The 27,750-nt window shown below is 36.1% G+C and overlaps 1 protein-coding gene across 5 annotated transcripts in view; it reads right to left on the reverse strand.

Annotated features, from left to right (window-relative positions):
• Positions 1-9,851, reverse strand: part of LOC141430561 (uncharacterized) — a 109,325-nt gene extending 99,474 nt beyond the window's left edge. For all 5 annotated transcript variants that reach the window (XM_074091327.1, XM_074091324.1, XM_074091326.1 and 2 more), the window contains exon 1: positions 9,720-9,851. In XM_074091327.1, the coding sequence (XP_073947428.1) occupies positions 9,720-9,733 (14 nt within the window). In that variant the 5' untranslated portion in view covers positions 9,734-9,851. The remainder of the gene's footprint in view (positions 1-9,719) is intronic.
• Positions 9,852-27,750: the final 17,899 nt, after the last annotated feature.

Genomic DNA, 27,750 nt, shown 5'->3' on the forward strand with positions numbered 1-27,750 from the left:
TAGTCTACAAATGCAAGGCAAAGGGGGAGGTTATACTCTTCAGTGTTCTGTATAACCTGCCGTAGCGCATGTATGTGGTCTACGGTACTATAGCCTTGAAGAAAATGTTACAAATTACATATTTTTTAAGGGGACGTGCAAAATTATGGCTTTTGCGCGTTATTTTAAATAATTAAAGTGGTTCTTTGAGTTAATTCACTATTTTTTTTAATTTTTCTACAGGAACTTACGTCCAAATATGTAGCAAATAAAATATAAAATGTCCTATAAGACCAAAAATCGGTTACTACATTATTTATTTATTTACGGTTTATGGGTGTAAGGGGCTATGACACCTATATGTCACGGGCGTAAGGGACAGCTATTTTTCTTATTAAGCTTTTTACGAAAATGTCTATAGTTTCACGTTGAAAAGCAAGAAAATTCAAGATTTTACGTAATTATAACGTCCTGCTAAGTTAAACCTTAACAATGCTGTGAGGGTTTGAAAATTACCAAAAACTTCTTTTCGCTCTCCTGAAAAGTAGCATTTTGTCCCTTACGTCAATTGAGACTTCCACCATCGATATGCAATTAAAATGCAAAAAAAAAACAAACGTAAAATTTTTTTTTAGTACCTTGTTTTAAAATCGACGTCTCTCAGACAGTACATCGGTGTAAGTGCTACGTAAAAACCAGGTCGTCAGTCAAAGGTTAATTAACAGATAAACATTGATAAAAGTTATCGACTGTTACATAAAAAAATGGACAGTCTATATTATATACGCTGTAAAGATTGACATTAATGGAACATTTATGCGATACTAATTAGAATACGATTCGGCGAATTTCACAGGTTTGACGTCAGGCAATATTTACGTGCTGGCAACAAAATAATAACGAAAACTGGCAATTTTTTTTTTATTTAGCGTGGTAGGTGGCTTAGGAAGTATACTGACTGAGGACATTTGAAGTCACAAAAATCGGTCAAGTGCGAGTCGGGCTCGTACATGCATGGTTCCATAAACAGTTCAATAAAAGTTTTTCTTTAAATTCTTCTAATATGAGTTTTTTTTGTTGACTGTACTTAATGCCCAAATACTTTATTACCAAAATACTCGTCAAGACGAATGACATGAGTTCAAACTCAATGCGGTCGTGTCGTTTATCACAGTTCCTGTGGTCACCCGCTAGCTTTATAATCAGATCAACTCCATGTCATAATTATATTGCATTGTCATCGGATTTATACATGCTTGTAAAATTTCAGCTCAATCGGTTGTAGATAACCATTTCAAATTTGAGTTGAAAGATTCCACCCGAGCAAACATAGTTACATTACACGGCAAATAAATATAATGCTTGTAATAAATTTTGTTTAAAATTTCATTTTTAATACAAGATTTTTTTGCCGAATGTACTTTTTGTTGACTGTACTTGCATTTTCATCTAAACTACATAGCTACTACTATCTACTACATCTACTTCATACATCTACTATCATCTACTACATAGCTGTACTAAATTTCAAGTCGGTACTTTTAACTTTTGAGGAGTTCCCTCCTGCAGAGGCGATCCTGGCAGGACCACCAAGATGTCACTACCAGATTATTGTATTGTCACCAACTTTACATAAGTAGGTATGCTCAATTTCAAGTCGATCGGACCACTGGAAGTGGTTCAAAATTAGCTTCCAAGATTTGACGCAAACAAACCATAAAAAAATAAATAAACAAACAGGGCAAGCTAAAGAAAAGCTTCTAAAAATATTGCCGAAATGTAAGGTACTTGTGCAAGTATTTTGAATAAAAAAACAATTCGATTTTTCATCCTCTTTGCATCTGAAACCATTGCTCAAAAATTGCGCGAATTGCATTTGCGCGGCTCAAAAAAAAAAAAGGTTATCAGCGCAGTTCATTCGCGGGAAATTCGGCGGTTCATATGTTGTGTAATTAAATAATAAGATGCTCGACTAGTGTGATTTGAACTGTATTATAAACCGTATTATATTACCGTATTTTAAACTGTATTATAAACCTTGTAGATAGTGTTAAATACTTAGTATGATTTTTTAAATGTATAAAACAACAGGTAAACCAGGTTGCCAGATCTCCCATTTTTCTTCTTTTTTAAACCTCCCTTACGTGTTTTTTTTTTAATGGTTTTTTTTTTTATATATATAAATACTTTTGTGTGTTTACCCTTCCCGTACTGTGTTAAACGTGCCGCGAGACGGGCGCAGGCTGAAAATCAGCGCCGCCGGTTGTCGACCGGCAGCATGTGAATGCTGAGCCTGAGCCTATTGCCACATATTTGTAACGTGTCTGTTGTTTTTTATTTTTGTATTTTGTTATGTTCAGTGTATTTTTTTTTTGTGGCAATAAATGTCTTTTTATTTATTTATTTTTATTTTTTTAAACATAGTGGTTAGTGACGGTGTGAATTTGGCGAGCGTTTTATTAAAGTTGGCTTCATTGAGGTTTTTGGTTCATAAATTATTTCATTAATTTTGCACATCACTTTATTATCTTATCGAAGCTTTTATAAAACATCATTAAAATCGCAAACTTAAAGGTAATCGCAAATTCAAACGACATAGGGGCTGTCTGTCACCTTGGTCGCCTAGCAACGGCTAACAACGCCTAGCAACCAAAAAACGCTGAAAAAAACACGTTTCTTGTATGACAACCCCCTTTAATTTGTAACTGTTTTGTTGTTATAGCGGTCACAGTAATACATAATCTGTGAAAATTTCAAGTGTCTAACTTTTACGGCATAAGAGACAAAGCCCTGTGACAGACGGACGGACAGACAGACAGACAGACAGCGGAGTCTCAGTAATAGGGTCCCGTTGGCACCCTTTGGGTACGAAACCCTAAAAAGTACGTGACCAGTAGGTAAATACCGCTGTAGGATTTTTGAACTGTCTCGCGATTTCACTTGCTCTCCACGACTCGTAAGCGTCTCGATTTCTATGCATCTCACTACAGAGCACGCACCTCTTAGAACAAGAGTGCTTGGGCCGTAGCTCCCACGTGGGCCCAATGCGGATTGAGAGCTTCACATACAAAATGGAATGTCTGCAGGTCTGTGAAGGTTTCCTCGCGATCTTTTTCTTCTCAGTAACATCATCATTTTACTATCATATCAGCCAAAGGACGTCCATGTAGACGTTGCTTTGGTTGAAAGCGGCCTGCATTCACCCCGAACCCGCGGCTTTAATCAAGTCATCCGTCCATCTCGTTGGTGGACGCCCTATGCTGCGTTTGCCGATCTGCGGTATCCATTCGAGAACTTCTCGAGCCTAACGGCCATCTGTTCTGCGTGTATATGGCCTGCCCATTACCACTTCAACGAGCTGATTTGCTTGACTAAATCGGTGATCCTCGTTCTTCTACGTATCTCCTCATTTCTGATTCAAGATAAACCCCGAGCATAGCTCTCTCTGATTGAAAGTAGGAATGAAAAAATATTTTCAGTTCCACTTCAGTGGTAACAGAAGGTAACTCCACATTTTCTGTTGGTGTTATTTTTCTAGGAAAGGCTCCTTTAAAAGAAGAGTTTCGCAGATAACATCGAACAAGGTACAGTCACGTATTACATAACTTGCTCTCTATCGACGTTTCGCATCCAATATGTAGCTTCCCGAAATTGAAAATTTAAAATATTCCTTAAAAGGCGCCTTAATAAAAGTTCCCGGACACAAGGGCGGACCAGTCAGCCAACTACAATTTTAAAGGAATTTATTCACAAAAACTGGTAACATAAAATTATCCTTTACATCAATCTGTCAACCGTTGAATTAATTTGTTTTTTTAACAATTGCTTCTTCTATGCAATGAACGATTATTTTTGTATGATAACACCTTTTGTGTTTTTATACAACCATTACAACCAAATTAGTTTCTATTTTATGATCCTACTTAATATCATAAATGCGTATGCGTATGTTAGTATATTTTTATGCTTTAATATATTTTTATTGCACTTAAAATACTTAACCGATCGGGATGAATTTGGTATGGAAATAGAGACCCTATATAAGGAAAGAGAGAATTCCGCATGAGCGCACGATAAACGAATTCTTCAGACTTCTTTTAAGTTATGATTATATTTTAGCATATTCTTGCTTATTTACCGCCTTTGACTGCTGTCATCTCCACGCAATCTCCTGGTTTTCGGTTAAATGATGTATGTTGTATGATAACCGTTGGGGGAGAAAAATTCTCAAGTGGCGACCACGTTGGCAGGCCTCCCACAAGGTGGACTGACGACATGGCAACCCGTGGATGCAAGTGGCGAGTTGTCGTTCATTCTATCACTCACTACGATATGCCTTCCTTCAAAAAGCGAGTGTACCATTTCTTGCAAGGCCGGCGACGCATCTGCAGTCCTGATGGTGCCGCGGATGTCTAATGGGCGATATTAATCACGTAACATCAGATGAATCGTCTGCTCTTTTGTCTGCTATTGCATAAAAAAATGTCTTTTGTTTAGGAGTGGACGTCTTCCGGCTGATGATCATGATGATGATGTATTACATTGACAGGCATAATAGCGTAGCATTTAATCAACACTTGTATTACCTAAGTACTGCAAACACCATTACAGTACATTACAGTAAACACCATTTTAAAATGTAATACTGCAATAATACTCGCTTCTGTTATTATTCAAAACCAAAATAACACAGAACGGATGACAACGCCGTAGACGCCACAAAGTGTCATCCGGATACTTATTATCTATCAATAGTGGCGTTAAAATACCTAATTGATTCCAAGAAACTTTCTGAAAAACTGCCAAGAAGTTATTTTGTATATATAATTCTGTGAAACATACGAGTATTTATAAGCTGTAGGTACTACAATGTTTTTGCGCCAGGTGACGACAAAATTAGATATCGCAAGTCTTTCATCAGTTTTTTACATTCACAAAAATTTTGTAGACAAGAAGGTTACGTCAGTGATCTCTAAAGATAACTGATAAGCCTGGTAAGAGTGTTAGTTTAATGAAATCTTAAATCGGCGATTAAGTTTATATTAAAACAAAGTAGTATTGATAAGATACGCCACTTTTGTTTGCGGAATTCGGGAATGTACATAGGTAATTTTTGAAAAAAAAAAACTGGCTGAGGCAGGCTACAACCACAGAATAAGTAATAGTATACTACAACTAGGAAGGCCTATTATAGTTGAAATCGCCGAAAATGGTTAACGGTCGTAAATTTTTAAGAACAAAATGGAAAAATAATTTAAGAAGATCAGAAAAACTCATGTCACAGATGAAACATAAAACCATCACATGAACTTTTGTATCTGTTTTAAACAATGGCAATTCTCAAAATGACAGATAAAGATAAACGAATAACAAATTAATATGAGCTTAACAAGCATTTAAATATTCATTCCTAGCCTGTTCACAAGGAAGGAAGAATTTGCCTAAAATTACAGTTTTCTATGGGCTGACGTTTTACACACATGTATGTACCACGATTGTTACCCTTACAACAACGATTACAAGATAATTCTTATAAAATAGTTTTAATAATTATATATTATTAATATAAGATAAAGCCTGCTCACCGACAGTAAAGTTGATAAAATAATATAAAAATTAGGTGTTGTTCATTACAAATGTGGCTCTCTAATTATTTTTATAAATCAAAATTATTAACTTTATAAAACAAAAAACAACACGCGAACATCCAACCGACAAACTCAAAGCCCATCCTAGAACGAAATTTCAATAATGGTCGCCGCGTCCGTAATCTTGACGGGCTCGCGTTTGACAAGGACAAGCGACGCCTACACAGTGTGTGAAAATTTAGCGACAGTCACTATCCCGAGACATTACCGTATAATAATTATCAACTCTTGGCGAATAGACTGGTTCTACATTGTTTAGTACCTGTTGACTCAAGTATCTTGGTATTTCCTTTGTTATTCACTTAGTTTTGCATCAGATCAATGTGCGTTTATCGTTGGAATTGCATTTAAATTACGAAAAATTAGGTTGAGCAGTAATCTTATAGTTTTATAAGTAATTTAGCATAATAAAGAAAATAACCTAATTGTAAAAATTGACATAACATAAACCATGGTGTACGATGAAAATTCGTTTAGAATGAAAGTGACACAATTCGTAATATTCAGATTTTTTAATAAACTTTGTATTAAAACAAAATCTGGTTAGAACTCAATTGCGTGAGATGATGGCAAAAGGCCGGACGGTATGTCTCTGATTCCCTGGAGGATGGGTCGGGTTTTAGTTTTGGACGCAACCTGCGTAGATACCTTAGCCCCTTCACACCTCCAGGGTACAACTAAAAAAGCTGGCGCAGCGGGTGAAGCGGCCGAAGGTTGAAAAATATTAAAATACCAGGGTCTCGGTTCAGCCAAAGTCTGTTCAGCATACAATTTCGTTGCTGTCGGATTTGAGACCCTGGATCCTTGGGGCCCGGCGCACAAAATTAAATGAAAGAAGTGCAAAAGCGCCTGGTCGACACTACTGGAGACCAAAGGGCTGGCAGCTATATCTCTCAACGAATCTCCATCGCCATTTCACGAGGGAATGCTGCCAGCCTCTTGGGTGCCATGCCACGGGGGTCTTTTTTAGATGAAATTTGGTAGTTTTTAAGTTAGGTAGTTAGTTTATAGCTAAGTTTTATATGGTTATTTTTTCTTAAATTCTAGTATTTAAATTTATCAATAAAATCTGCTTGTTTTAAAATTATAATATTTAGAACTGAAAATTTTTCATTCTAAACAGGCGAATATTTATCCTATTAATATTATGAATGCGAATTTTTGGGAGGATGTGTATGCTGTTACTTTTAATTGTCAAAACTACTAAACGGATTTGTAAATTTGTGAGAATTGCAAGAGTTGAAAATATTATAAGCACGTATTATTCTTAGCTTATTTTTTTTAGTTGACGACGGCATTGGATGCAAATATTACAGAATATAATGAACACAAATAATAGAAATAAAATAAACCTAAAAACAAAAAGTTTCCACAATAAAACGCGTTCTATCTATCGATGCTATGACGCGGAGTCATTCATGTGCAAATCAGATTCGTGCTGGTCCAGTTTTATTTTATATTTTTTATTAATGGCTTTCGTCCTTGCCGTTTTCATCATCATCATCATCATCATCATCATCATAATCATCATATCAGCCGTAGGACGTCCACTGTTGGACATAGGCCTCCCTCATAGACCTCCAGTTGCCTCGGTTGGAAGCCGTTTGCATCCACCGTGAACCCGCAACTTTAATCAGATCATCCGTCCATCTTGTTGGTGGACGTCCTACGCTGCGCTTGCCGATCCGCGGTCTCCACTCGAGAACCTTTCGGCTCCAATCGCCATCTGTTCTCCGCTGTGTGTTGCCGTTTTACTAAAACGTATTTTGCCAATGTTGACTTAGGGGCTGTTTCACCATCCATTGATTAGTGTTAACTGACGGTCAAATGTGATGCCGGCTCATCACATTTAACCGTCAGTTAACACTAATCAATGGATGGTGAAACAGCCCCTTGGAGACATTACAAACTTAGGAGACAGTTTTGGTAGAACAAGTTGGTGACACTAGAGAAATGAGGGGGCTTATGAAGCTTGCCCAGTTTTATTTATTTATCTCGGCGGGAGTGTGTCACTGCACCTTTATATTCTGTCTTGTCACGTAGCTTCATAAAATTTAGTGTAATGCAACGGCTTTACCTTCCCTTATTGACAGTGACAGTTATTGCAGGTTTCAGCATATTTTCGGATTCGCCCGGGTACCAAACCAAAATACGCGGGACCCATAATTGCATGTTAACAATATAAAATTGGGGTCTTTGGGTATACTGGTTGAATTTCGTATAGGTGGCTGAACTGCGTTTGAATTTAAAAGACATTTAAATGTAAATACTTTTTGTATGCGAAAACGTTTCTATACTGTTGGCTAGGATTTTTATACGTGTTTGCAGTATAAAAGCATTGCTTTGTCAGATTTAAATTTAGAATCTATACGCTTAAGAATTATTTATCGAAAGAAATATTGAGTAAGTATATTTTTATATTTATTTAAGTACCTCCAGACGTTGACATGCATTGTAACGATTCCAGGGTAGGCAATTGGTTGCGCTGCAGGAGAGCGTCACCAGCACTATTGCTGGCTACCCTTTTACCTTTTGCACGCCATAGCCTAAAACTTCTATCTCCAAAAACGCTAAATAAAAATAACGGTAGACATAGAATAAATTTAATTAGATGTACAATCTTCCTTTCATATCGATGCGGAAGTGTGCTCGAATGCTATGAACATTAATTTACTCAAAAGTCAAGTGTGAGTTAGACCAAAATAACCCTCCTTCGGGACGTCGGGTAAAAATTAGGCAATTTCAAAGAAAACAATCCGGGTTATCGTTACATTGGTATGTGTTTTAAAAAAATTGACTAAGTGTCTTCTCATTCCTTTCATTTTGAAAGTCTTTAAAAACAAAAATACAATATTTACCTTTTATATTGTATATATGTATTTTTAGGGTTCCGGAGCCAAAATAGCATAAACGGAACCCTTATAGTTTCGCCATGTCTGCTGTCTGTCTGTCCGTCCGCGGCTTTGCTCAGGGACTATCAATGCTAGAAAGCTGTAATTTTGCACGGGCATATTATGTAAACTATGCCGACAAAATGGTACAATAAAAAAATAAAATAAATTTTTTTAGGGTACCTCCCATATACGTAAATTGGGGTTGTTTTTTTTCTCATCCAACCCTATAGTATGGGGTATCGTTAAATAGGTATTTTATAACCATTAGGGGTTTGCAAAGATGATTTTTAAAACAGAGATTTGTTTGTGAAATATTCAACTTGAAAGTGCAAATTTTCATGAAAATCGAGCGTCCCCCCTCTAAAATATAAACCGGAGGGTAGAAAAATTTGAAAAAATTCAGGATGGTAGTAAGTATATCAAACTTTCAAGGAAAACTATAATGGCTTTTGCTTGAGAATTATTAGTAGTTTAAGAGTAAATAGCAGCCTAAGGTATAAAATATACCTAAACTTGGAATATTCCGTACAAAATGCGAAATCCTTAGAAAAAATTTTTTTTCCTAATGGCTACGGAACCCTATTTTGAGCGTGTCCAACACGCTCTTGGCTAGTTTTTTATTATATAATTGTAGTATTTTAGTTTTATTAATTAATTTTGATTGATTTTTAGTTTTATATGAATTCTGTAAAATATAAATAAATGTGTTATACAAAACTACAAAACCTGTGTAATAGAAGACAGACGCAGACGTAGATGTCAGCAGTAGGGCTTTGTTTGAACCCTTCGGATACGGGACCTTAAAAATTCCGCTAACGGAAATTTTTAACTTAAATGACAGGCCCAACGACATAATGACCACAAAAAAATTATCCATGCACTCAGAAATTTCGGATTTTTTTATATCTGATATCACATGGAGTTTAAATGTACGACTATTTAGTATAATTAGCTATGAGTGTACCGGACAAAATTAAACTTGATATTATTTAGTTTCCTGTTTAACGTCCAGTTGTATATTTTATGTCACATACTATGAATTTAACTCCACTCCAACTTCCACTTTGTACTCAATACTAACAAAGTTTGAATTTCGTGTGTTCTCTATAAAAATCTAAATATACCGCGGTCTGTGTAAGTAAAATTGTTAAATCTTTAAAATTCAAAACATTTTTTTATTATATAAAAAAAAACTTACAAAATAATCTTCATATTGTAATCCTAAATCCAATATCACAGTAATATCATAGCTCCGCACAGCACTTACACATCACACCACTTAGCACGCATGCGTGTCGCGACATCGGCGCGAGAAGACTGGCGCTGCGCCGGCGCCGGACGAGCTTTGCTTTGAAAACTGAAGTAATTAATTGGCGCTTTAATAAGGTGCGGTTGCACGAGGTATTTGTTAATAAACTTGGAGTTATGGTGTACCTATTTCTATTGATTTATGTTCGTTGAAGGTGCACAGACTAGAAAAAAAAAACGTTTTTTTTTCTTCTTGTTTGTAACGTAGATCGCCATTATCTACGAGTATATCCATTCCATTAAGTTAAGTAATAATGAAGTACAACTACCTATGTGTTTATTTTATCGGTTGTTTGGGGTAATAGATATCAGCAATTACTGATTGGACTGGAATTACAGACTAGTATTACCAAGTCGTTGAGGTAATAAAGCAATATTTAAGTTGATTTAATCCGGGGCGTGATATTAATTACAAAAATACTGGCTTTTACCCGTGGTTTCGCTTAAGTTTCCGAATAATAATAAATTATTTGTAGACTCGCGTAAATCAAAATCAACCAAATTTAACTGAAATTTCATTGAAATTCAACTACCGTTGTATTTTATATAATTCTCGTGGTAATTCTCAGATATTCGGTACATCGTAGATTAAATTTAACTTGCACGTAGAACATCGTCTTTGAAAACTTCATGCTTCTAGACCTTAGCGGTCAAAAAGGTTTTGGAGTTTTATCCTGTAACCTGCCGAAATAAAAAGTAGATTATATGTTATTCGACCTAGCTATCTGCATACTAAATTTCGTGAGCGAGCAGCAAATACACAAATATACACACACGAGCGCCCGCACGCATCATATGCTCACAAAGTTTTGCGTTTATAACATTAAATAGTATTCAAGTAAATATTTTGAATAATTGATTGACTCTGGTGTTAGCGTAATTCCAGGATAGATGCCCCACTTTTTGAAAAAGCTTTATAACTCAATAATTCATCATTTTAATGTACTTGTTTTAACATATGTCGTATAGATTTCGTGTAAATTGTACTTTTTTTGACCCCTTAAAATTTGGATAGATGCCTATCGTGGGGGATAGACGACTCGGAGGCAAAAACGGGTTAGAGATTAGATGCCCTTTAAAATCAAACAAGCTGAACATTATCAGTTTTTATTTTCATTATTTTGAAATAATTAGTTTTTTTTTGTATTTGCAAATACAAGAGAAGCACACTAAATACAAGGTTTGTATATACGCATAATTTTGTTTTTCGTCATTCCTGGTAGAACTCTTCCTGGTTGGCAGATGGTAGGACCTTGTGCAAGGTCCGCCCGGATTGCTACCACCATCTTGCTCGCTAATCCTGCCGCAGCTGCTGCGCTGCTGTGAAGCAGCAGTGCTAGCACTGTTGTGTTTCGGCGTGGAGAGTAAGACAGCCGGTGAAATTACTGGCACTTGAGGTATCCTATCTTGGGCCTCTAGGTTGGCAACGCATCTGCAATCCCCCTGGTGTTGCAGGTGTATATGGGCGGTGGTGATCTCTTACCATCAGGAGACCCACTTGCTCGTTTGCCATCCAGTCGAATAGAAAAAAGAAAAAAAAACTTCGTCTTAGAGTCCTAGGCGGCATTCCATGTTATGGCGATAGCCAAAATCAAAATATTATTGACCCCTTTTTCTCCCTTCTTCATTTCATCACTGACACTGCACACTGAGTGAGTGAGTGGCGATCTTGTTATAATCTATTAAATTGAGACCACTGCATACCCACTTATAACAAATAAACTCTATTCTAATTCTTATTTAATTTCAACCTGCTTGCATGCTACTACAACGCCCTGTTTTCTCTTCTATTATTTATGAGGCATTTTGGTCGTATCAATAACATCATATCGGCCGTAGGACGTTCACTGTTGGGCATAGGCCTCCCCAATATACAGTTGCTTCGGTTGGAAGGGACCTGCATCTACCGCCCCTCTGCAACAAAATTATTCTATATTTAAAACAAGTTGAGAATAGATGCCCTTCGGGGCATCTATAGCAATTAAAAAACCGGGCAACTATACTTTTCGCAGGGGATAGATACTAAATAAAGTAATGATAAAATCACAAAAAAAAAACATATTAATCCATGTAGCCTTAGCTTCAGTGCTAACTGAGTCAAAAGTTATTCGAACACAAATACTTACGAATATAATTACCACGATCTCTGAGGTCCCGCCGCGGAAGGTTTTGGCACTTTATGACGAAACGCGTGCGCTCTTGCTCATGATGGTAGCAGCACCGAGGTTTGCGGGGAAGGCACTTGCTATTATGTGATGGAATTTCAGTCCCACAGTTCTGCTACCAGCCGAAATAAAAATCGAGGCACCTATCCTACTGGGGCATCTATCCTGGAATTACCCTACTTTTATTATTATATTAATGAACTACATTTTTTTACTTTGCAATATTAGGTTGCAGAATTGTAAAGAAAAAGATTTTATTTCATTACAAGTATTATGTTAAATTAAAAAAATGTGTCAGATAAAGTTTTAAAATGTGAGAATTGCGTCAAAACTTAATTAAGTTCGAATGCCCTGAAATTGTCCGATTCAATTGTCTCTCTCGCAGTTTTTCCGAACGATTGAATAAAAGATTTTCATGCATTAAACAACAGTCGTTTAGCAACTTTTTAAGCGCTGTTCGTTAAAGTTGCCAATCACCTTTCATTGACACTTGTCACTTGTCTTGTCACGTGTACGCGCGTAAAAAGAGCGAAAAGAGCTGTTGGCCGGATTAATATTTCGCTGTCGTTTTGCAATGTTTTGCTGAAAATCAGTCTATGTTTAAAAAAATTAAAATGATGGTGTCCAAATGAATTTGTTTCATATTATATTTAGACGAAGTAACAGATCGGTACTGCAAGAAAAAGATTGATGTAATAGGTATCGACATCACCATCATTATCAGTTGGAAGACGTCCACTCCACTGCTGAACATACGCCCCTAAGAATTCCACATCGAACAATCCCTCGCCACTTGTATCCACCGGTTTCCCGTAAATCTCACCATGTTGATCAGTCCATCTAGTGGGCGGCCTACCAACGCTTCGTCGTCCGGTTTGTAGTCGCCACTCGAGGACTTTTCTCTTTTCTCTCATAATGCCAACTTATCCCTTTACAGAATCTCCATCAGAGAGCACATATTGTATAACATACTCGAATATATAGCATATTTTTAAGGCGTCATGTACCAGTATTTTCTTTTTCTTCTCCTTTATTTGGCTGCAGCTGAAAATCAGCGCTGTGATTCCGTACCTCAGCATTGCTGAGTTGCCAGCCCTTTTCGCTAGCTATAAGTATACTTAATTAAATATTAGTTAGGTATGTACCAGATGTATGTTACTTATGTATATTGCCCGAGATATTGCTTGCCAAATAAACATTTTCTTTCTCTTTTTTTTATTCGACTGGATGGCAAACAAGCAAGTGGGCCTCCTGATGGTAAGAGATCACCACCGCCCATAAACATCTGCAACACCAGGGGTATTGCAGATGCGTTGCCACCTAGAGGCCTAAGGTGGGATACCTCAAGTACCAGTAATTTCACCTGTTGTCTAACTCTCCATGCCGAAACACAACAGTGCAAGCGCTGCTGCTTCACGGCAGGATTAGCGAGCAAGATGATGGTAGCAATCCGGGTGGACCTTGCACAAGGTCCTACCACCTGCTGAGCTGCCAGCCCTTTCGGCTAGCTATAAGTATACTTAATTAAACTTTAGTTATGTACCAGATGTATATTACATGTACTCATTCATAATAATATATTGCCCAAAATATTCATAATTCATTTTATTTGCAATAGGTGTTAGTTATAATGGTCTTAAATTTAAAGCAATAAAAAATGTTCACACACTTAGCTAACTATAATAGCATGCAAAATATAAAGTTATATAACCTAAAAATAAAATAAAAATAATGTCAATGTTAGGTATTATGTCTAAGTGAATAATTATGATAAAAATGTCAACTGATCAGAATAAATTTAAATGAGAAAATATAATATTTAAATATTACAGTTAAAATAATCCGTAAGGGAATAAAAAAACATTTCTGTCAACCATTTTTTCAATTCATGTCTAAATTTGAAAATCGGGGTAATGGTTTGTCTCAAACGTTGCGGTAAGTGATTAAATATGTTTATGGACATTATATGACAGTTCTTAGAATATAACGCACTTTTACATGTCGGTAATATAATCTTCATAGGATCTCTTGGTCTCAGTTTTGGATTTGCCATAGGTTTCCTGAACCATTGAGGATAGGTAGCGACAAAAACACATGTCTCCAGGATGTATATGCTGGGCAAAGTTAACAAATGCAGCCTGAAGAGAGGCCGACATGGTTCCAGAGGAGCAACGTCACAAAGAGCTCTAATACACTTCGTTTGACTGTTAAAAGCTTGCTATTGCTTGCCGAATAAACATTTTCCTTCTTTCTAATGATTATTTGTTATTTGAACGATGTGGCTCATCCATTTCTACTTCAACTTGCTTAATTATTCGAGCTATACCACTTGTGACTTTAGTTTTTCGGCGAATTTCCGTATTCCGGATTCTACATAACAAATTGCATTTAAATCCATTCAGCAGTCTTAGCATGAATGAAAGACGAACAATCGATTTAGATTGATCTTATCTGTGGAAAACGCGCGTCTTCGGGTTTAGCCTGAGCTCGGTCTCAAAGGTGTTTTATTCAATTCATAATGTCAGAGTCTTATGTTGTATAATTTTATCATTCATGAAGTCTAGCTACGTTATCACGTAACCACATAAATTATTCAAGGTTACATTATATTACAGTTTTTTTACCCACCATTTCCGCCTAGCCGGCGCCGAGTCCCGTGCCCTTAGTGTAAGTTTTCGGTTACAAATTACGTCTCGATCGCGTTCGCGTTAAAATCTAAATTTGTATGGAAACACGAACATCGCAAACGTTCCACTACAGGCGCTGTTCGTGTTTCCATATAAATTTAGATTTTAACGCGAACGCGATCGAGATGTATTTTGTAACCGAAAACTGACACTAAGGGTACCGATAGGCAAATCGGATCTAGCCAGTGTAATTTCTGCCTGAAACGACGTGGCCTATGTCCGGTGTCTAGCTCCACCTATTTTTGCCTAGTGCACTAGTTCCTTCGTAAAGGTAACGTCAATCAACCGCGTTTTGAGCTTTTTTTTAGCCAATGCTTTGTAATTCAATAAAAAGGCCTTGTTTGAATAGATATGGTTCTCTGCCTTTTCCCACCTCACGTTTCCCAAATGTTTCATTTGCCAAACTGTTTCATTTGCTAACTCAGGATTTTTTCTGAAACTATATTTTATTCGGAACTTTCACAAAACCTAACCAACTGTGTTCTATAAAAGAATAAGAAAATACCAAGCGTACAGACGTTTTGGACTATAAGAACTTATAAACTTATAAGGATCTCTTAAAGATACATACAAGACCTACTCGTAAACCATGTATAAGTATAATGTCTTATAGATGCACTTTGTAAGCGGGCTATCCGGTCTTCAAATGATAACGAATGAATATTTATTCAATTTAGCCTTACACTCATAATAAAATAATACTGGCACATAATGTAACAGGTATGACCGCTGGTATTTAAACTAAGGAGTAAGTTAATTGAGTTTAATGCACTTAGTTGATTGATTCCAGTTGGTTTAATGCTCTAAGAATTCTACAGTTGTGTTGTATGTAAGCGGTCTTTCGAAATTAGAACATAAAAACGGTCACCGTGGGTGGTTTAGGCGTAATTATATTTAATTTTACTTTCACAGTTTTAATAGCATGGTATTTTTTTTTATTTTTATGCGGTGTACTCGTAAATGAAAAATATCGCTTTTTTATTCGTACCTATCGTAAATCTAAGAAGTATTTTAAACTTTAATATGGTTAATAATGATTATACTTCGTTTTTTAGCACTAGCTAATATAAACACTGGCTAATAGTTCCAGTAACGAATTTGATTAATAAAAAGTCCATCAATCAAAACTTTTGACCCTTTTTATTCAATTTTCACTATACCTACATTTTTTTTGCAATAACTCATCAATTCTCCAGGTAACAAAAGAGGAACGCGTGACAATTTTCAGCCGCAATAATTCCCCATTCCGTATGACATGGTTCTTTGTTTCATTGCCAGAGTAGTCGAAATGGTACTCTATGCTTCTGACTGCAGGTTTAATTTTGCGACTAAAAGATTCGAATTCTGGTCCGGTTGCTGAATTACGAACAATAGAGTATAGTGACGTTGCGGGGAAATTATTCACTCATTCTCGTATTAACGATGGAGGTAATGAACCTCGTATTCAGCGTTACCAGGTATGTCAAAAATTCCGTAAATATCCCGATTTTTGACACAACTATGAATACCTACACAAGGTGATTCTGGAGACATTATAGATCCAACCCTACACAACTACACTTAAACTAGTTTGCTAATCTCGTTCGAAACTTGAAACAAAAGATCTGTTTTCTTTGTCTTTCTCATTTGAATCTTTCGGAAAACAAAGAAAACCGATGAGTCCCGAAGTGACACTATAACATTCTGGTTATAGGGTACGTTATTTATTATTTATGACTGTATTCGTGTGAAACATGCTATTTAGCTTAGATACCATGCTGTATCAATGTAATTTGTCTTCAATCTTGCAAAGTTAAATTCAACCTTTTTCTAATTATCTTCTAAACCTGAAATTTAGTAGCTGTACGGATATGAAAATAAGATGTAGGTATACAAATAATCAATACGACGTATACATATTGATATTCCATACATGCACAATATAATACGTGTCTTTTATGGGGTCGCCCCTTAATTTAATTTCTATTTCTTTTATTTTATTCGACTGGTTGGCAAACGAACAAGTGGGTCTCCTGATAGTAAGAGATCACCACCGCCCATAAACATCTGCCACATCAGGGGTATTGCAGACACGTTGCCAACCTAGAGGCCTAAGATGGGATACCTTACGTGCCAGTAATTCCACCGGCTGTCTAACTCTCCACTCCGAAACACAACAGTGCAAGCACTGCTGCTTCACGGCAGGATTAGCGAGCAAGATGGTGGTAGCAATCCGGGCGGACCTTGCACAAGGTCCTACCACCTGCATTTGTTGTTGTAGTAGAAAAAGAAATTCACATTATATATGAATTTCAGCTGTGTATTTATAATACTTTTAGAGATACAGTCCTGTAACAGACAGACAGACGGACAATGTAGCAACAGTAATAGGGTTCAGCTTGTTTCCTTTTGGGTACGGAATCCCAAAAATCGAAGAAATTTATTGAGAAAAGGGAACCCTGGTAGGCAATTCTATTTCTTCGGCTGTTCAAGGTACATTAAAGCTTGTATATTTTTTAATTAGCCTATATATATAGTGGCCCACTGCAGAACTGCTCTTGACCTCCACAACTCCCGTACCGGAGAACGGCCGACGACGTCAAGGCAGATCGAGAACGACTTGGACGTCTTAGAAGACTTGGAAATGTACGCAAAGGACTGGCCTTACATGGCGTCAAAGCTATAATAGTATTAAAAATTAATATTACAAAAAATGTACATTCTACTTATTAGCTTTTTGGAAATTGGTCCTGTCAACACAGCTCATATCCGCGACCGCCGCGTGAAGCTTAACACGGTAATCAACGAATCATCGTTCATTGAATTGTATTGTACGAAACCCACAGGGATCAGGGGTTGGATTAAATCCAATAGTACTTAGGCGAGTGGTTTCGCCAGTTTCAAATGACTGATCTTAAAGGCAAATGATAAAATGGATTAGCCATTTAAGATCTTGCGTAATTTGGTCAAATCCCGTAGAAATTTGTTCAAATCTCGGTTTTGCCATTTCCCTGGTTATAGTTATGGACATTATGGCTAGTGGCATAAAGGTGTAAGTATTTTTTTTTTCTTTTCTTTCTTTCTCTATCTTTCTTTTATTTTCTTTAGGTGCCTTGACTAAAGGTACTGTATATATGAGTAACCTGGGTAAATGCAAGTGTATTGTATTTTAGGAGCAAAATAGTTTTGCTTAATAATTGAAATATTATTTTAAGTCAGCGTCCTATTTGATAACACGTCCGTTTACTATATAGTAGATTGATAAACAAGGGTTGTAATTGATCATTTACACTCGAGTTAAACACTACATTTCATCACAAATGCGAGGAAGCCTCGCGCTTTTTGGCTTTGGCACATTAAGCCAGCACTGGCCAGCGTCATTATGCCATGGTGGTATGGAGGTAAATAGTACGCATTACAATCTCCTTGTTTACCAGTTCATGAATACAAAGGAGCACCATTCGATTTTTAAATTTACTTACATCCCTAAAGATGTAAATCGAATTAAAAGAGCTTAAGTGTAGAAAAAATAATAACTTAACTTTTTCGTAGTATAAAATGTTCAGTAATAATTACATTTGCTAATTATTACACAACTGATTAAGAAGTAAGTAAATGCAGAGTTTATGATTATGTCTGCTGCGTGCGAAACAAGTTATGAAAGCGAGAGTAAAGACCATGGGGTTTATGAGCTTAAGAGAAAGTGTCAACTATTTGTTATGGGCCATTGGGTCTATGGAACAAATTTCATCAATTGCTAGAGGTATGCATTGTTTTTTAATATGCATGATTGATTTGATAATATTAATGAATTAGTAGAATTATTTTGTACAGACTAGCTTTTACCAGCAGATTTTCTTATGTAGGTTACGTTGGCAGTTGATTTGTTATTTCGGGATTTTGCAAAATCTCAATGGAAATTTCCAGAAAATGTATGGTGTTCATTAACGCTGTATGAAATATACATGTGTTAAATTTCAACCGGTTTACATTTTGGAATTATACACGCGATCTTCCTTATCCCGTGGGAGATACTACGAATATTCTCACGGTACTTGAATAGATTATGGTCATCGAATTTAGCTGTAGAAGTACGACCCTACGTGTCTCTAATTTTATTTCTATAAATAACACCCTAGTAGCTTATATTCTACCGTGCTAAAAGCAAAAGCGACATCTGAATAAAAGCTAAATAGTTTCAAGAAAATTAAAGTTTTATGATGATTTCGGGATTTTATGATTTCAATTCGGGTTTAGTTCCGCGTAACTTGATTTTAGTGAAGCTCGATATTTTGGCACAGTTGCATGCGCCATGATCACGAGACGACTGTCGTAATATCCAGCTTTTCTAAAATCAAGAAAGGTACGCGGAACAAAACCCGAATTTAAATCGTAAAATTAGTAATGGCCGCGATAGTCTGAAATATTAGATTTCAGGTTTTTATTGAGATACCGCTTTTGCGCTTATTATAAATGCGTATATATGTTTGTGTGCGTGTATATTGTTAGTCCTTAGTAAATAAAGTCATGTAGACATATTCGTGTAACTTTAACCATTTCGATCTCTTTTTGTAGTTGACTGTATTTACATAAAACATTTTCAAGAAGAAGGCCGCGTTCAATTTATTAATGCAGTTAGACAGGTAAAGGCTGCAATAAATAAAGCAGACAAATCTAGCTATTAACTTTTTCGAAACGTAGCCTAAAGCTAGATGTCAGTTACAAAACATTGATTGCAGGTAGAAAATTTAATTAAATATTTTTCATTTAGAGCAATAACTAGCTAACGAGACTTACGCTCATTTTAAACCGACTTCAAAAAAGGAGGAGGTTCTATGTTCCTGTTTGTATATATTTTTTATATATGTTCACCGATTACTCAGTCATTTGTGGACAGATTTTCAAAATTATTTTTTTATTCGAAAGAGTATTCTTCTGAGGTAGTCCCATTGTCACCAACTCAAGATATGATGATGGGATCCTAGGGAAATCGAGGGCAAACCTCAAATTTTATAGGCACACTAATGACGATTTTGGCATTTTTAGCATTAAAATGAGCATTTACATTCAGAAAGTATCATTTAGTAACCTGGACCTGATGAAGAAGACCGTAGATGACCAATGGAACTCGTCGAAAATAAGTAATGCTCGCTCGTCTATAAACGCCTTGATTAATATACTAGATAACCGACTAAGAAGAAGCTTTAAGTTAATGATTCTCTCGAACTGATCTGATGCTGAAGCCAGAAGGTAGGCAACGGAACTCTGTTATAAAACAACGTAACTAAGTCGTGTTTGGGCTAAATGGAATCGTTGTAAGATGTAGTTTGGCTACGAATCACTAAAAAGTGAGAAATAAAGAAATTTTTAAACTTAAAAGTAAAACCGAATCCAAAAAAAAAAATATTTTTAAGGATTTCTGTTGCCCGCGACTTCCGCAAAAAAAATACCCGTGGGAATTCCCAAAACTTATGTCGTGTTCGTCATTAACGTTGCACTAAAAACAAGTCTAAACCCAGCAGTTGAAATTTCAAGATTTTCTCCCGATCCCGTGAGAATATTAGGATAAAAAGTAAGCTATGTATTCCAGACGTCCAGCTATCTAAATACATACCAAATTTCATACAAATCCATTCGGTAGTTTTTGCGTGAAAGAGTAACAAACATCAATACTTGCGTACGTCCAAACAAACTTTTGCGTTTGTAATATTAGTAGTAATACTTGTCTGCGACTTCGTCTGCAAAGACTTCGTCTTTGCACGCCCGTGGGTACTATACAATTTTCCGAGATAAAAACTAGATTTAAGTATGTACTTCTCAGGGTTTAAAACCATCTCAATACTTAATTTCATCATGATTGGATGAGTTACTTATAAGCGTTAAAGCGGAAAATACAAAGAAACACATTTGTAACAATTATAATGCATATGAATCATTTGGTAATACTTATTTTAACCATACGAGTACTACCTAAATGTGTTTAAATAAAATTTAACAATAAATTTCGATGACTTGGCGCTAAAGTATTTGACGATGTCACGATGTCACTCTATCCCGTCATCGAGGTGACAAGTTGTCACCGCAAAAATTATTGTCATTTTAGCTCATGACCTAATATCACGTCTGTAATGAGTCAAAATAACACGAGAGTGACAGACCCGTTTTGCTCGCGGGTGTAACGCTTTTTTTGTTAGTAGTAATTAGTCATTCCTATTTGATCGTTGCAATCTAGGTCAAGGAAACGCAATTGTATTTAATTGAGACGTTATTCCTGCCAAATAACTAATCAACGAGCTGAAGTGGTTAATTCGGGTTTTTTGCCAGTTAAATTTTAACAAGACAAATGTTCTACGTTTGTGGGTGGCCACGAAATTGATTTATCATCTTGACTTGACTATTCGAGGCACTAAAACAGTAAACTTGTTTGGTTTCATTGAGTATTTTTTTTTATTCGACTAGATGGCAAACGAGCAAGTGGGTCTCCTGATGGTAAGAGATTACCACTGCCCATAGACACCTGCAACACCAGGGGGATTGCAGATGCGTTGCCAACCTAGAGGCCTAAGATGGCATACCTCAAGTGCCAGTAATTTCACCGGCTGTATTGCCTTCCACGCCGAAACACAACAGTGCAAGCACTGCTATTCTATTGCTGCTGAGTAATTTAATTCATCTATTTTGATAATTTGAATTTTGTTTTCATTTAAGCTTTCGCTTAAGCTCAGTTATAATACCTAGTTATATCTCTGGAATTTTATTACGACTACTTTTATAATAATAATTAAAATAGATGCTTGCTCGCAGTGAGGCATGACGCATTGTTGATTATATGACAAATATAAGTACAGTAAAGAAAAAAAAACCGCAATAACCTTGTATTACAATAAAAATAATTACTTACTTACTTACTTCGCCGGCTCAGCGACCCAAAGTGGATCTTGGCCTCCGACACAAGACTCCGCCAATTGTTCCTATCCTGTACAACAAGGCGCCAGTCTGCCACCTGCATGTCGCATAAATATAATTAACAAAAGCTTATTAGAAAGTATTCTGTAAAAATCACAAACACAACACCCCAATTCTCCTGCATGAACGAACATAGCTAGTAGTTTTTTTTTCCTGAAAGTTACACTCCAAATGTTTTCTATTTTAGAAAGATGGCGACTATCAAGGGGTCAATAAATAAAAAGTTTCACGTATCTGTTACCGTTAAATAAACAGCTTACAGCTTGCTAGCATCCAATGCTAAAGCTGTATCTAATCTAACGATGCCTTTTTCATTAGAAGGGTGATTTCCTCCAGTTAACTACCAGTCTGTAGATTACCTGTGACAAAAAAGTTCACTGCGCTAAATAACCGCCGACCACAAAACCAACTTGCCTAAGTCAAAGGAACTGAAACTGAAAGCTGGTTTATGCCGCTATATCCATTTAACTAATAGCATTTTGTCAGGTATTATGTTACCAATCGTACCGTTCTATTTATTTACTCGACTTCAAAATCTATTTGATTCGATATGTTTGTGTCGAAAATTTCATTTTAATTATGTTTTTTATTTAAAATTTTATTCACATTTGAAGTCAATCAATGTTTCTATTTCAAATAAAACGTTCTTATTTGTTCACATTGATCAAATTGCTATAGTACTTTTCGGATAGGATGGGTACGGTGACACATGTCATTACGCAATTAAAGGGTTGTGACAATGTAAATTCGATTCGATTTATTGCGATTCTCGATTAAATAGGTATGCTAAGGGTGTGTATTCGATTTTATTAGTGAAAGTTTATATTTTTAACTAGTTTTTGCCTGCGCCTTCACCCGTGTAGCAAGTGTTTTTGCTTGTCTATCGGGATCTCACAAACCATGCGGTCTTCTTTGGCACTATATCAAAACTAAAAATGGTAAAAAAAATAACAATAACCGTAATAAAAAAAATTTAATAACAAAGTAAAAGTAGAAAACATCAAACAATACGAAACACTCGATACAAAGACGCATTTAAGGACCTTCGCTCTCGTACTATTAATTAACAGATGATGCGAGTCAAGCGATTTGACAAGATTGTGGAATCGATTCGGTCGATAAGCAAAGTCAAGCTCTATTGAAGTAGAGTTCCGTTTTACGCGATGAAAGTTGACGAGATTAAAAATTTTCTTTTTAGTTTTAAAACATATAAAAATTTAGTGATTTTTTTTATTATTAAGAAATCTTTTAACCTATAGAGATATTTAAAATTTTGATCTTTGATTTATTGGCCTGAAACGTTCATGACGTGGAATGGAAAAAACGCAAGTGTCACCTAGGGCTGTAAGAGATGCCAATATAAATTTTAGATTTTTGTCACTGTGATACATAAATTATTTTGAATGTCACTTAACGGTGGTGGGTTGCGAGTAGTAAGTAAGAAGTTAACACGAAGAATACTGATACTTTATCAGTTTAAGCGTTTATCCGTCATTGCATTTACAAACTACCGCTCTGGTTAAACTGTGCACAATTTACGTTCATCCATTGAGCGTCGAGCTCTCTGACATCATTGCGTGACCGCGATAAACACAAGTAAGGTCCGCTAAAGAAAATATAGCCTGCTTAACGTAGATTGTTGGAGCAAATAAGAAATGAGTCCATAGGGAAGGTGATGTTATACTCATTGGTTAAGATTACTTAGTGCTCTTTAAGCTAGATCCGAAGGTTTGGACTGAGCGTTAATTTCTGCGAATAAGTTCAGTGAACTAATACAAAATTACTTTGCTCATCCGGGAAAAAAAAAGCAAACTGATTGAGCGAAGAAATTATTTTAGTTTATTGATATGAACCTCCGTCTGATTAAATAAATAAGTTCTGTTTTTTTTTGTAGCCCGTAATATATCCCACTACTAAGCAAATAACCCCCTTTTCCTCGTCCACTCTTTCCTATCCTGAGAATCTGCCAATCGAGCTGAAATGCGCTCAAGTCGTCCTGCCATCTCCTCTTTGGGCTGCCTCTGCTCCTTTAGTCATCCTTTGGAACTCTTGATTCTTATTTAAAAAAAAAACGGAAAAGTGCGAGTTCGCACACTGAGTGTTCTGTATGAATTTGTACCTAAGTATCAATGAATATCCAGTGTTATTATATTAGAGCCCCTAAGGGAAAATAAGGAAACTGAATGCTTGTGGGATAATTTTCAGACTAACATATACAAACAGATATAAAAAATAAGCTATAATAAAAAGAACTACCAATTTATATACCAAATTTTAAGCTAAAATAACTGTATGAAAACATCTCTTTAATGACTGTTTTAATTCTTTCAAGGGGTATCAATGAGCTAATCTATGAGTATTCCATTTCATACTAATTTCAGCTTGATACCTCCACGCATTCATGACAAAAAAGGTCTTTGCAGACGGACAACAAAGTGATTTTGTATGTTTTTAAATGTCGAATTTGAGTTATTTTTAAGCAGTGCTTTTTGGAAGACAACTTTTCAACAAAATTATTAACTGTAACGAAAAACTTAAAGTATCATTCAATAGACTTACGAGAATTTCGACAGTTGCTCGTTGAACTATAATGTTCATTGAATCGAATAAAGATCGAATTGTTATGGTTTAAGTACTAAGCAACAAACGGATAAGTTTATGATCTATTTTATTTAAATTAAATAGCAATGTTTTTTAAGCGTTTAATATTTCTATTATTACGTTTGTTTAATTCTTATCTTAGAAAATCTCTATGTAGGTATATACCTATGTTTCTGTAGTGCTTTCTATGTGTTGGTGTGCAATAAAGAGTTATTGTATTGTATTGTATTGTTTCTATTCGTAGTGACTCCTTTGCCAAAACCAATTTAACTTCCAGTGTTATATCGTCTACATAATATGCAACATCACTGAGATATGTGATTGGCAAATCTTGCATTTAAACTTTTAGACTAAGGGGCTGTTTCATCATCCATTGATTAGTGTTAACTGACGGTTAAATGTGGTGCCGTCTCTATTTGTTTTGTTCGAATAGACGGAGACGGCATCACATTTAACCGTCAGTTAACACTAATCAATGGATGGTGAAACAGCCCCTAAGCATAGTAAAAGAGGAAACAAAAAAACGAGACCTGGTTTAAAATATAGTATAATCGATGCTCCCCTCGATTCCGAACAAATTACTTTCAGGTTATTGGGTACTTTAATTAACATCTTGTATACGGAGTTTAGAAGCCGTGGTGGTCTAGTGGTTTGACCTATCGCCTCTCAAGCAGAGGGTCGTGGGTTCGAACCCCGGCTCGCACCTCTGAGTTTTTCGAAATTCATGTGCGGAATTACATTTGAAATTTACCACGAGCTTTGCGGTGAAGGAAAACATCGTGAGGAAACCTGCACAAACCTGCGAAGCGATTCAATGGTGCGTGCGAAGTTCCCAATCCGCACTGGGCCCGCGTGGGAACTATGGCCCAAGCCCTCTTGTTCTGAGAGGAGGCCTGTGCCCAGCAGTGGGACGTGTATAGGCTGGGATGATGATGATGATACGGGGTTTTCCAATATTTTACCGCTAGCTCCTGTGACCTAGTCGTATGAGAAGTAATTGTGATTCATTCGATAAAGACTGACACATTTCCTGCTATAATTCACATGTAAACAGAAGCAATCTATTAATTGTTATTATCCCAATGCGCTTGAGTTTATCTTATTGCAGCTTTCCGGTGATTGTCTAGTAGGTCATTAATATTTAATTGTGTATTTAACTACAGTCAATTGTATTATAAAAAAACAACAATATCTGTGCGTAACAAGTCTTATGACCACCTTCAATATTTTTTGTTACACTTTTGAGAAAAATCCTGTTGAAAAATGGCCCACTGTCTTAAAATGAACAAAAGTATCGATAGGTTTGTGTATTATTAAGGAGATAGAGTTAAAGCCCTCGATTATGGAGACGTAGTATTTCTTCAAACTTATTCGTATACTCGTAAGTATAAGGAATAATTTAAGTAGTATAGTTTTTCTTACGATGCATCTTTCTTAAATTTTTCTTATTAATGTTACATTCATAGTCAAAATACAACCAACGGTACTTATCACGCTAACACGATTCATATTTACCTCGACGTTTCGGCAACATCACGAGTAAACTGAAGTTTGGGGTGTCAAGTCTGCCTAGCATCGTGAATCCTTCAAACTACCCGCACTTGATCACCAATAGTACCCGGCACTCGTATCACGAACTACCCGCACTTGGTCATTTTTATTTGTCACCCCATCAGACCCCACAATTCAGTCTACTCTTGCCCACGGCCACTGTAATGTTGCCGAAACGTCGAAGTAAATATTACTCGTGTGTGTTAGCGTGATAAGCCCCGTTGGTGGTAGACTATGAGTGAAAACCACGAAAGTTTAAAACGTTATAATGTTACATTGTTTTTTTTTAGTATATGACACAGCTTTACAAATAAATAAATTTAATTTCCACAATCCAAAAGTTAAGCACAATAATCGCTATCCACCAAAAGCGCCATAAGATTTTGTTGTTTTCACGTCACATACACTCCGTGAGCTCTTAAAAAAAACCTTCGGATTTTAGAAGCATGCTTCGGGTATTGACGATGACACGCGATTGTGATATGCGGTTCTGTTCTGTTATAAACTTGCAAAACTTTTTAAAGTTACAGTAATATGTTAAGTAAATAATTACCATCAGTACAAAATAAACCTTACAGTAATAATTTTACGCTTCTTTCTTTTTAAAATTTTAATACAATATGACTTTTTGTCATGATACAAATAAAACAAAATCAGAATTTTTGAATCTTTCCATCGTTAATTTAAATTGAGAACACCCCGCCTTAACACTACTTTTATTTGCAAGTATATAGAGCTGTTGTTATACTGTATCTACTTCTCCTGGGTGTGTCAAATGAATTTTTTTGGTCTGCTTTCGTTTAATATTTTTTGAAATCCCCGTTGCTTCTATAACTCGGTCTTGAACCTTTTTCAAATATTTACGATCAAAACTTTTCTTGAAACTTTCAGCTTTTTTAGGAAATATTTGCATACATTATAAACAATTCCCGTGATTGGCTATTTACAGTAATACCCAGTTAAAGTTGACTCGCCATGGAAATCAATTTCCGAAAAATAAACTTAATATAATAATATGTTAGTGGTGGTTTTAACTGCTCTATATGTATATAAATCAATGAAAACACAACGAGTGCACTCTTCGCGTGATGGATTGCTACTAAGTCAAAAAGATAATTATTTTCTACTACACCAATCTTTCCGATTTCCCCCGAAACCCGAAGGTTTTTCTAAGAGCTCACGAATGGTACCAGAGTACCTACGATACGAGTACAAATCTCTCTAAGGAGCGGTTAATACGTCACTGCAGGCTCGGCAGAAACCGGGTCATGATAGTAGTCATCTGTCAGTGAGTGCCGACTTCTTTCAAAGAGGACCAAGGATTTTTAGAGATGACCGAACGGGACTCATGACTTGAATCTTATGATTCAAGTACTATTCAAAAACGCTATAAAAGTAAGTAATTGATTGCTTTGCTTATGATTTGGGCCTTTACCTGTTGCTTTGGTGTATACAAAAATAAAACTGTGCTCGGGCTAAAACTCGTTAATAGCGTTTTCCCAAAGGTAAGACGATAGATCGATTTGTCATCCCCGAAAACTCCTAGGTACATACCAGATTTCATCGAAATCGTTTGAGCCGTTTTCTAGATTCTGATTATTAATGTATACAAGAATTGCTCGTTTAAAGGTATTAGATTAGATATTCAGTTGAATTTGAATTCCAGGAGATAACATTCCAGTGTCAATTCTGAAAATTTATATCACGATCTTCATTTATAAACCGCTTCACCACGGAAGTGTAACAAAACACATACATATAAAATATTCACATGCGTAAAGTACCAGTATTATTGGAGTCTTGCAATATAATTTTTAACACCCGACGAAAAAGAGGGGTGTTATAAGTTTGACCGCTATGTGTGTCTGTGTGTCTGTGTGTCTGTATGTGGCACCGTAGCTCTTAAACGAGTGGACCGATTTGAATGCGGTTTTTTTTATTTGAAAGCTAGTTTTCTAGCAATGGATTTTAG

The sequence above is a fragment of the Choristoneura fumiferana genome, chromosome 8 (genome assembly GCF_025370935.1).
Source record: "Choristoneura fumiferana chromosome 8, NRCan_CFum_1, whole genome shotgun sequence".
NCBI classification, from domain to species: Eukaryota; Metazoa; Arthropoda; class Insecta; order Lepidoptera; family Tortricidae; genus Choristoneura; species Choristoneura fumiferana.